Source organism: Echeneis naucrates, chromosome 3, assembly GCF_900963305.1.
Source record: "Echeneis naucrates chromosome 3, fEcheNa1.1, whole genome shotgun sequence".
Lineage (NCBI taxonomy): Eukaryota > Metazoa > Chordata > Actinopteri > Carangiformes > Echeneidae > Echeneis > Echeneis naucrates.
This window is the reverse complement of record NC_042513.1, coordinates 22,443,344-22,455,729: the sequence shown is the minus strand read 5'-3', so window position 1 is coordinate 22,455,729 and position 12,386 is coordinate 22,443,344. Positions and strand designations below refer to the sequence as shown.

General features: G+C 40.7%; 1 protein-coding gene across 2 annotated transcripts in view; it reads left to right on the top strand.

Annotated features, from left to right (window-relative positions):
• Positions 1–12,386, top strand: part of nfatc3a (nuclear factor of activated T cells 3a) — a 56,205-nt gene that overhangs the window by 19,576 nt on the left and 24,243 nt on the right. For both annotated transcript variants that reach the window (XM_029497921.1, XM_029497922.1), the window contains exon 3: positions 4,092–4,254. In XM_029497921.1, coding sequence (XP_029353781.1) covers positions 4,092–4,254 — 163 coding nt within the window. The remainder of the gene's footprint in view (positions 1–4,091; positions 4,255–12,386) is intronic.

The window sequence follows — 12,386 nt, the reverse complement described above, 5'->3', positions numbered from 1 at the left end:
AAAGATTAAATGGTGCACTGTTAGAATTTGTCGGCAAAAAAAAAAAGAACTATTAAATGAGCTATTACTGCTCAGCCAATTTGCTGTCTGATTTTGCTTGGATGTTAAAAGCAGGTGAGAAATATTCCATTTGACAAAGCAGGGTTAACATCAGGCATGTGAAGCAGTAGGGGTGGTGTATTAACAGTTTGGGGTTGTATTTATGCTTACCATGAGGCAATTAGAAAAGACATTTAAAACTAGAAAATTCCTTGGCATAAATTTCAAGAGTGACTTGGGGGGGATGGGGACGTCGACTTGGCGCAATTCCAGAAGCGCGCGTGTGTGAGCGCGTGACCGAGATGTTAGGAATTGATGAAGCCCTAGGATAAGAGGCGAAAAGTCTTTGACCGGACCTAAGACCTGAGGTCAGTTGCTTTCAATTCAATTGTGTGAATGAGAACACAGACAGACGTATGTTTTTAGATATGCGTCTATTTATTTGACACATCTATTTCACACGAGACACTATTGTAAAAACTGGAAAGTGCTGTCTATCTGTTGTTAGTGTGTTTCTGTGTGTAAATTTGTTTGTCTGTGTGCGCGTGCATCTGTATATTCGTCTCTGTGTATGCCTGCATATGTCCGTGTGTGTCCTGCAGTCTAACACAAATGTCAGTAGTCACAGTTGATCAGCTGCTCTCATATCAGAGGAGTCTGATGACATCACTGACTGCAGCAGTGTGTCTGAGCTTGGATTGTATCGTCCTTCTCAGAAAGCCCATTAGAGAACAGGTTCATTTCTGTAGGCGAGCCTCTCACTCTGAGGCAATTGGTGAGAAAACGATCACTCCTGTCAGAAAACTGAGCAGAGCGCCACAACAAGTGTCAGAAGCTAATTGCATATTTTGGTGTTTTTAGGATGTAAAACGTGGACACGGGAGCGATTTAAAAACATGAAAATGCGAACTCCTCTCCTTCCTGCCAGAGAAAAATACATGGGGAGTAATGGGAGAGACGAGGAGTGAGCATGTCCTTTAGAGCAGCGGTCACCAACCTTTTTGGCGCCACGGACTGGCTTAATGTCTGACAATATTTCCACGGACCGGCCTTTAAGGTGTGGCGGATAAATGCAACAAAATAAAATGATACGATCGGCATAAAAACTGTGCTATTAGCAGCATTGTCTGACTGTTAAAGTAGACACATTTTTCAAGGGAGGACAAGAATCTGTACTACTTTGCAGAAAATGACATATGCACTTCAAACTATGTGCCTGTGAGGGGGCGATTTACAGATAATTTTTCCGATAATCATCAGCTCACTGACGCACTCTAACTGATGATTCCTCCACTCTAAGCCACCAACATTCCATGCAATACACACACATGGGAAACTAAAATTTTCATCAGAAATGACGAGAGACGAGCATCAGACTTGAACAATCGCTGATTGAAAAGTAATCGAAAAAAGATCGAATAGATATCAGAAAGATGAAAACATCACTTGGTAGAGAACATATATTCCTCCTAAATGGACAGTGTAGGTGTAAGTATGACAAAGTATCAGAGGTTTGAAAAAGCTGAAGACTCTGACTCTGTGTGGAGACTGAGTCACTAACTGTAAGAAAATAGTATACATTTTAAGTATATTAAATATTGAAGTAGTCAAGAAGTAATTTCTTTGTGATTCAAAATGTAACATCACTCTATAAAACACATGCTAGTGAAACAAAGGCAGGATTGTAGGAATGTGATTGGACTTAGAGCTCCTGTTCTATGACTTAGATATCTGAGAAAGGTTATGCTATGTCAGGACATAGGCTGCTGCTCCCATTGTGCTCCGTCGCAAAGCTCATATTTCCTCTGTCCTCGTCTACTACTGTTACCGTAGCAGCCATGCAAACCCACACTTCCCGGGTGGTTATGTCATCCCTGCTGGGAGGAAAACATAAGGGGGATGCCTCTATTACACTGTGATCTATGCAAGCTTAGATTGAGCTGCTGTCAGAGAAAACCATGTTTGACAGTGAAATGAAAAAAACTGAAAGCCACTCTTTGACTGTTTTGACATTGCAACAGAATACACACTTTGTGCATTCATGATGGCGAATGCACATTAACAAGCATATGGTACAGCAGAAGAAAAAGTGACAGGCTATATTCATGACAGCTGTTTGTGGTATATCTGCCTATAATCATATGTGATTTCCACAACATGGCATGTTAATGTTTTTCTAACAAATTATGATCTGAAGTGGTTTTAGATGACATTTCCATCTCATATGTGGTAGGACCATCTCCAGAATGTAACTCAGTTAGACTTCAAACCACAGAGCTTCATGGAACTGCACAAAACACCCACAGAAGAATCAGCCACATATCTTTTCATTCCAAAACGCAGTCTTTCCCTTGCATTTAAAGCCAGTCTGTAGGGAAGGAAAAGTGTTTAATGGCTCCTCTGAAAACCTGCCTCACATGTCTTCAATACAGTCTGATCTGATTGGCCTGCATGTAGCCAGCACTTGACAGGCGCTTGGAAAGGGTAGAATAAGGAGAGTCATCCGTACTGGCTTCAACTTTACAAACGTTCCCTTAAAATAATTTGTGCATTTGCATGCTCGGAGCATACCCTGCCTTGGGTAGACCCAAATAAAAGCTCGTGCCACCATGGGATAGAGTAGGGTACACAAAGACTTTACAGTAGTTAATGCTGAGGCAGGGATCTGCATGTGGAATATAATGTCTCTTAGCTCATGAGACATAGACAGACAGAGTCCGTTCTCTCAACACAGACTTACAGAAACGCATACATGGAAGAAGTGGGGGCATGCATGGATATATAAATGTCCTTAAACAGTTTAACAATAATTGATGATTGTGTATATGTCAGTGCTACAAAAAAACCCAAAAACAAAACAAAGGGAACTTGCACTGCAGCCAGACAAAACACCTGGGTGGTATACATATAGTTTATACTGCCCTACACTTGGCTTCTTGGATCATGAATAGTACACATTCAAGATATTTACATTGTGCTTTGCACTTGGTCATGAACTACTTTCTCCAATATATTTACTGTAATAGTTATGCACAACTATTTTAGTGCAGGAACAACAAAAAGACACTTGTGTATGGCAAAAAATAGTAAGTAAACAAGTGATTTAATGTAAGTAAACTAAGAGAGGAAGCCAACATAAACCTACATACTTGAGCCATTATTTTGAAAATTTCATTTGGAAAATGTTAAGCTATTACACACATGATGATTATGACGGTACTAAAACATGATTAAATAATAAGCATAACCAGTATTAGGAGAGCTCACAGTTTGGTTATGGCTTATGGCTAGTGTTCACAACATTTCTCAGGGTTGAACAAATCTAATGCAGGAAGATTGGAGGGTCCCAGTTTTTCTGTGGAGAAGAGCAGTGAGTGTTTTATTTTCAAGTGCAGCTGTTCAAATACGATTGTAGCTTGGCCAGAAAAAAAAAAAAAAAAAGTGGTGGGGAGGATAAACACACAATACCAGCCCCTGTGTTGCACTACACATACAATATATACTAGCACAGTACTCAGTCGCGCTTGCATGCACACATACATCCACACAGTAATTTACGCAGTGTCTGACACACACTCTCATCTTACTACCTGTTCACTGACCCACATAGAAGACTCACAAAGAAAAGTCCCCCTTCGAGTATGATTCATCATTTTAGCCCTAAAGTTGACCTATTACAAGTGTTGTGTTTAAGAACAAGAATAATATATGTGGGCATTCCAGTGATTCATTGTCTGGTGGGCCTAAGAAGATTATACATTATAAAGACAAATGCATTTAATGAGCTTCACAGGGAAATTCTTACTGTTAAATATCCTTTCTATATCACTAATAAAATACTACGCTGTCTTAGTCTCAAGCTTCAGGAGAGAGTGTTCATGTTTGCAGTCATCATTACCATAATCACATTTTTGTCTCAAATTAATTTCTAAATATGTCTGTCACAGAATACTGTATTTTATGATAGTAGGATGTAAATGTTGTAATGTATTCTTCCTCTTTGTGTGGGTTTGTATGGGTGTGTGTGCATCCTTGTGGTGTTTTCCCCCCAGGACCTCCTCGCTGCCTCCTCTAGATTGGCTACTGCCAAGCCAGTTTGGCCAATATGAATTGAAGATAGAGGTGCAACCCAAAGCCCACCACCGAGCGCATTATGAGACAGAAGGCAGCCGAGGAGCAGTCAAAGCAGCATCCGGTGGCCATCCAATTGTCAAGGTAACATATTTGGGCATTTAACTACACATTTCTGGCTAATGTACTTAGTACTCTTTTACAGAATATAAACTTTGTTTATTTTTCTCCACTAAAGAAAATGTGCCCACTGACTTCTCTATGTTACGGTTAAATCCTACTCTGAGTCTGGACTGCCATACTGTGCTGCTGACCTAGCATTAGTTAGACCCTGTGGACTTCACACTGAACTAAACTGATTCCCAGAGGCGTGCTGCAGCTATTTCAGCTTTCAAGTGTTGCCTCCTCCTGCTGAAATTAGTTTTATCCACGCCGTTCTTACATGTAAACGGCCATCACCTGAACCGGCAATGCCAGTATTTAAGAACGATGAAACATCTTCTCCGTGACACTGTTGAAAATTTTCTCACATGATATTGTCACAAAAACTATTCTGCACAATTGTACAGACTTGCAGCTGATACATCAGCTGGTTGCTGTGAATGAGGTTTAGATTGAGTGTTTCATCTTACATTTCATGTTTGGATTGTCATGTTGATCCTCTCGGACAGCAAGACTGCCAGTCAGCCTGTTGAAGCAGGAAGACAAGGCGGCAGGGAAGAGAACTGCCACTATAGACTAGTTGGCTGCTCTGCCATTTGATAGCACAAGAGACTAGATGAACCAACATACACCTATGGCTGCTTTTCCCTTTGAGAGTGTGTGACAGAGAGCGAGGGAGCGAGAGAGCAATAGCAGAAGATTTCAGTCTCATTAACATTTCAAGAGGCCGGTGACAAGCTTCCTTTGTCTGTATGATTAAGGCAGAGCACATTTTCATCTTTTCGACTAGCTTTGCAGTGGTGCCTACATTTTCCTTGTAAAATTCTACACTAGAACTGTTTAAAGACCAATTGCATAAATGTGATCTTAAGTTTGTTGCCATTGTTAAGTTTAGTCTTTTCTTTGCTGTAGATAGACACAGGAAAGTGAAAATAGACTTGAAGAAAGCGATGCAATAAAAATCTAAAGATATTACTCATGCTATATTCCATCAATCTTAAGGTGCAAAAAATTACAGCCGCATTTTTATGTAATTGTTATCAATTTTGTTATTTTTGGGTGCTGGCCACATTGTCATAGCTTGGAACTACAAACGGGATGGAGGATAGTCCCAGGGCTAAGTCAGACCCAGATCATTATGCACAATATACACAAGATAACAATTAAAAAAATAAAATGATGGAACATGAAATTTCCTGAAACAACAATGAAGCCCAAATTACTGCCATTTGTTGCTTTAGAAACCACCTATGTCCTCATGCATTCAGTCATGCAGGCTCCCTCCAGGGCAATCATTAACCATTTCAACCTCAGTTAGTCCAAAATGCTATCCTGCCATATGTGACGATGCATAATTTAGCTGTCAATTTTTTTCAACCAGGCGTTTGCCATGCTTGCCCTCATTCCTCACACCAAAGGGAAATGTTTCATTGTAGCATTTTCCTGCAAGAGCTAGCTACCAGCAAGTTTATATCTTGGGTAATACGAGGCAATTTCTCAGTTTAAATCCAGGTGAAATCTGGTCTACATGCTTAGCCTAGACCGTCAGTGGAGGTGGTTTGCAGTCCAAATACAGCAGACTTTGGCTTGTTTGATCAAACATATTTCACAATTGCAAAATCTTTTTTCAAATGTTTTTGTTTAATATTGTTTTGAATATTAGTTTTTCTGGGTTATTGCAGTAAGCTATATCGCCTATATATTTATTCAAAAAGGTAAAATAAGTCAGCGTTGTTTATTCTTTTTCTTTTTCATTTACAGTATACTGACACCCTGAAACGCTGAAAACGAACAGCAGGTAGAACGCTCTTAATCATATTGACAAGCAGCAGTACGTTGCGATGAGCAGTTGTTTGCAGAACTTTGTGATCATTCTTCTTTCAGCTACTTTACATAGAAATATGTACTAGACATGTCAGCGTGTTTTGATAATGTGGCTAAATTGAAGCCATAAATTGCTAAACCAGAAATAACTCCAGTTTTACTTTATGTTTAACACACAATAACTTACTTTTACTGTTTACAGAAAAGCTTATGCTTTGTCATCATTTTAGGACATTGTCGCACTGATTACACAATTAATTTTCTGTGGTTCGAACTTCCTGTGCAGACCCCTAAAAACACTGGCAGTCACCATAAAATTAACAGCTGAGGACAGATAGTATCAGCACTTGTCCAGCAGATCTAACAGTCAGTCTATGTTAACCAAATACCTAATGCACTATTGTTTTTTACCCTTTTTTTGACAAATTGTTCAAAAGAAGTACTATATTGAAAAGGTATTTGTTTACGCTGTTATTATCTTTTACAGACACACAAATGTGATAGTAAAAAAGTATAATGGGAAACCAGACCAACCAGACAAAGCCAGTGGCAGTCAATGTTTTGACCCAGTTTGCGAAAGATAAAAAGGGGTCAGCTCGTGCTTATTACATTTCCCAGGTGCACCGTAGGTGTGAAACAAGCTATAGTCTATAAATAATTGAAGTGGCAACATTAAGTCAGCGATTTATTTTCTTATTCATAGATTTGTCAACAAAGTTTTATATTTTTAAGTGTGGTAAGTCAATTACTGCAGCAACTGCCTTAAACATCTTTTGGGATCTGAGGAACCTGTTAATCTCCTTCAGTCTTGACTCTGGTGACATGAAGTCAACAGGTGACGCCATAGATGCCATCTGGACATGGTGATGACTTCCTTTTGTGGCCATGCTGTTGCCCAAGTCAGTGTGCCGCTTAGCTGCTGTGTCAACAGAAAAACTATGGAATGTAAGAGGAAGGAGAACTCAGTCTTCTGTCATTCTGTAAAAGATTTTAAATGTTGCTATTGTTCTGCGTGTAAATTAATAAATTGTCTCTTCCTGATGTTAGATTATGTTGGCCTTACATTTTTCATCAGACTTTATTAACTATTCTCACCACCTTGTCATTTTGGGTTAGGGCATTTTCTGTTGTTGGTTCTGGATAAGTTTGATTTCTTCATTTTCTTAACAATGTGAGCATGAGTGGTTGTTTGTCTCTGTCTTTGCGTGTTGGCCCTGTGATGGACTGGCAACCTGTCCAGGGTGTACCCCGCCCCTCGCCCGATGTGAGCCGGGATTGGCTACAGCAGGCCTGTGACCCAGAAACGGAAAAAGCGGTAGAAGATGGAAGGATTGATGTTTTCTTAAGTCCATTTAGTACGGCCAGGATAGTATTAGAAAAAGAAGTTGGAGCAGGTAGAGCCCCCAGCAACAGGGAGTCATGGCTGATAGCAGCAGTCAAATACAAGGTTATGTGTCCCCTCCTATGCAATGACGTTCATGCAAATGTTTCCATCACTACTTAAAAACAAAAAAATTAACTTTTTTAAAATTGCTGTAGTCTACTTGGGCTACAGTTTTGTTTCACTGCAACATAAACGTATTTGTAAATTTACTGTCAGCCGTCTGCAAAAAGCCAGAGCTTTTTCACAGACTGGACTACGTGTCTGTCCTGCCCTTTAGGTCTGTAATCCTGTGCTCGGCTAGCTGCGGATGCCCAGCAGATTGTTATCAGGAAAAGTGTGAGGCTATTGTTATGGATTTTTACAAAGCAAAATTTATGTTTAAAATGTTGGATTTTTAAACTTTAAAAAATAAAAATGAAGCATCTGAATTATTAATATCAAAACCAAACAAGATTCAGTAAGACAGGGACAACTCGACACTCACGATGTTTTCATTGTCATGATTTTCTCTCATTACCTACGTACACACAACCCCACAAACCTCTTTAAAATAAATAATGTATTAGAAAAATAGTTTAATTAAGATATTGATGTTAATTTTTTTTTTTTTGGTGGGGCGGGGGGGCGATAGAAGGTTATAGCAGCTTAATTTGCTGAAGGGCTTTAGGCAGAATGAATTGCTGTTGGTTTATGATGTGTTTCTTCTCCTAGGATCTAAAGGAAAGCGCATGCATAAGGCACCTCTCACCAAGTGACTCTCATCCAAATAGTTCTCAGGATGTTGTGTATGTTAACTACTTCCTCTGAGAGTATGGTTGTGTTAATTTTTTCAGCGTGTCTGTGTCGAATTTAATGGCTCATTTGAGACGCAATTTTAAGCCAGTGATTTCCAACCATGTGGTTTTGGGCCCCAGACACAGGATGCAGCAGCTGTACAGAAGCGCAGCCGCAAAATATATATGTTATACGTTTGAAATTTTATCTGACAGTAAATTGTGCTCTGGCAAATGTTTCTCACTTGTCTTGAATAAAACATGGGACTGCAATGTGTTGGGTATTTGACAGTAACTAATAAGAAAGACATGAAGGTGTTGACCAGCTGTTGATAAGTGATCTAAGGAGTGTGCCATATAGCATAGCCGGCAAGGGTCATAACACTCAGTTCCTTATCTGTCCATACGTGTAGTAGCCAGACAAATAAAGCCCACAAAGTGTGGCAGTGTTTACACTGAAATGTTTTGACAGACTCGATTCATAGCAGTTGGTTCTCTAAGGAATGCCATGTATTTCTAAGCAAAGACACATACACTAATGATATTGTTAACTTGCAACAGTGGAGCTTTGCAGAAGTCCATCAGTCCACAGCGGTTTGTTGACTTGGGAGTCAACATGTCAGTCCTCATGTTTTGTTATTCCTCAGAAGAACTGCAGATTTTTCGTGCATTAAGATCAACAAAATAGAAACTTAGAAAATGATTTATAAACTCTAAATACTTCTCTAAAATTAAATATGTTCATGAGTGAAGCATACTTTTGATATTATATACATTTTGTGTACTTGAGAGCATTGTGGTTTTGTGAATGATGTGCTAGCGTCAAGATTATTTTGGAGGTTACTTAAAAAGAAATTGCACTAGTCCAGTTGTTTCTCATTATGTTGCAATACTGTCGACTTCCTGAATTTTCAAAATCATTGTATGTTGCATGATGGCTACAATTGTGACTGGGTGACTGGCTGTTTTTGCCATTCCTCAGGGGCTAGCTGCAGACCATAATTGAACACCTGTTGCTAGGAGACATATAAGTCCAAAGCCTCTCTGGCTGGCTGAGGTATCCTTGTGCGTATTTAACCAGCTTAATTGAGTGCTGCTGCACTCACACAAATATAAGGAGCCCCTCTGGTATTACCTGCTAGGCCACATACATAGGCAGACAGGCACAACAGAAAAAGGCTAGCAGGGCGATCAATCACAGTCTCTCTCTCTCTCTCTATCTCTCTCACACACACACACACAAACACTACAATCCAGACAAAAACCCAGGATTGTGCTTTATAGCAACAAATCTGGAAAATAAATAGTTGGAAAAAATATTCTTATCCATCTTTAAACCTGTTGCCACAGTCTATAAATCTAAATGAAGCAGTGGTGTCTGGTGACAAAGATGTGAAAGGGAATATGACAGAAGCTTTCCAAGACAGCCTGATATTTCCACCACCTTGGATGCAGTAAGTGATTTTGATCCCAGTGCTTGAATGCTTGGCTGTGATCTAATTACTGTCTCTGTCTCGGTCATGCACTCACATTTTCAGTATCTTTAACCCCTTTTCTCTGTCCATCCTCTTGCTTCGTGATCTCTTAGTCAATTAGCTGCCACAACTCAGAGACACCCAGACAACAATACAGAGCTGTGCGGTTTGCAAGTGTGTGAACTGGCTGGAGCCAGTGTTGCGTTGCCCCAGGGCTGTATTTGATGTAAACATGTCGGAAGCTTGGCTCTCATTTGTTGTAATCAGGCTTAGAGAGAGAGAGCACCGTCACTGAGAGGGAGTAAAAGAGAGGTGAGTGTATGTGTGTGTATGTGTGCAAGAGAGAGAGAAAGGGAGGGAAGTGGGGGAGGACAGAAAGGGGAATAAGAGGAATTAAGCTTGGAGAAGTCTAGCAAGGCCATATACAGCCCTCATGCAGAATACAGTAAATGCTGCTGTGTGTGTGTGCATGTTGGTGTATGTGTGTTCATGTATTGACCTTGTTTAAACAAACAGTCAACCGGCCCCCTGGCTCTCTGTGCCCTCCCTAGTGTGCTGGGCAAACATCAAGCCTGTGTGAGCTGCACTGTGTTTTTGTGTTTGTGTGTGTGTTCATAGATCCCAGGTTGTGGTGACACAGTGCCACTGTAGGGAAACTAACGCCAGATAAAATGGACCCGCTTGTGACCTTGACCACCATTGCTCCTGTTTTTACATCTCTTGCACACTCCCCTCTCCTGCTCTCTTTGTACCTCTCTCTCACACACGTCACAGACCTTTCCAGGGGCCACAGTTTACACCAAAGTCAATGTGCATAAATCCACACGTTCTATCTAGCTCTGCGACACAAGCTTCAGGGCTGTAGTTTACACCAATGTGAGTGTACGTTGCTGCTCCCTCTCTCACACACACACACACACACACACTCCTGCATACACAGAGTGAATCTCACCATGGCAACAGCGGAGCAACACAGAGAAACAACTTGGCAGAGCGAGGCGATGGCTGTGAGAAAGTGTCGAGTTACGGTAGAGGGCTAGGGTTGAGGTAGGAGAGAGGCGAGGACAGGGACGAAGAGTAGAGACTGACAAAAGGAAAGAAAGATATAGGAAGAGTTCAACTAGGAAAATAAGTCAGGAGGACATGAGAGAATAGGAGAGGGGTTGAAGAGAGAAAAATAAAAATGGGAGGTTAAAATGAGAAGGCATAAAAAATTAATGACAGGAGTGGTACTTGCAGGTAGATGTTGAAATGTGATGTGAAAAGAATCAGGGAGCAGGTGATTTGCCTCCTCTCAACCATGCCCATGTAAATTTTTAATTATCAAAAAATCTTCTTGGTATTATTATGTTTTAAATAAAAGGCGTTGCTTTTTTTGTTTTTTGTTTTTTTTTTTTCCCCCCTCCCCCTTGCTTGTCTTATTACTGTATCAGTGGAACAGATGAAGGCCGAAAATAAGTAGGGACTTTATTTAGTGAGGGTTGGGTATGTAACTGTATCCAGAGGTTTTATTTTAAGGGAGAGAGTTCATCCTAAACTCGATCCACAGGCGGAGGCAGCAACAGCGTCTGTAAGGTAGTTACAGGCTTGAGCGAGCACAGGCCCGGGCACATGTGACTGGTTTTAATGTCATTGTGGTTTAATATAAGAACTGAGTTCTATCTGGCTTCGGTTACTTACTGACTTGATCAGCTTGATTCAGTGCAGTCTGGACAGGCAAAAAGGTGAGGAGTTAAAAGTGCAGAGACCACCCTCCTGTGGTATTTCACACTCAAGCATAGATTTAGGCGGTGGTGGAGGGGTGACTCAGGAATGTGAAACAAGTCAAGGGTGCAGGTCATGTGCATTTCACTTTGGAGAAGCCTCCTCCGCCAGGATCATGGTATTATCCATGTGTCCTTGTTTACGTCCTGCTGTTTGCAGGTGGTGCTTTACCGTTTTCTGAGCTGAAGGTGTAAATAGCCCCCCTGAAGTGTGCTTACTCTGGTCTTTTAGGACTTCATGACATCACTGTAGTCAGCATTTGTTAAACACATTGAATGCTTTGAGGGATATAAAACTGGAAACCACCTGCATAAATTTGGGCTTGATGACAATCAAGTACATTGTTGTAAGATTCGGGACGAATGAGAACGAACAGCTTGCCACCTGCTCCGATCTGTTTCTTTTCCTGTCCAGCTTCCATCCGTTATATTAATCAGTTCCGTGTGTCTGACCCTTGTTGCTAAGTAAACGTTTCTCTTGGAGCAAGTGCTGGGTTGTAAGGCTTTGTTTAGGGTTTTTCACGGGGATTTGTTTAGGTATCATTCAATCAAATATTCCTTACAGTTTCCATTTGGAGGCAGTTCTAACTTCCCCAGTTATCTCAATTGAATTGAGAAACAGAAAATAATTGTGTCTTTAGTAACAGTTGTGACTGTGGCACGGTGACTGAGTTAACTGGGCTATGCGGTATGTTTCTGTTTGGTCCGGGAGTGTTGATTCACTGCGACTGTTGAAGTGAGCCCTTTTCTTTCTGGCCCTCTAATCAGGTTTTCCTGGTGGATTATTTGATTTGGAAAGAACTCCCTGCCTCCTAAGTGTATGTTTGTCAACACTCTGGCTCCATACCAAATCCCTCATGTGCAGAGAAACAGAGAAAATACAAGAGGACACAGA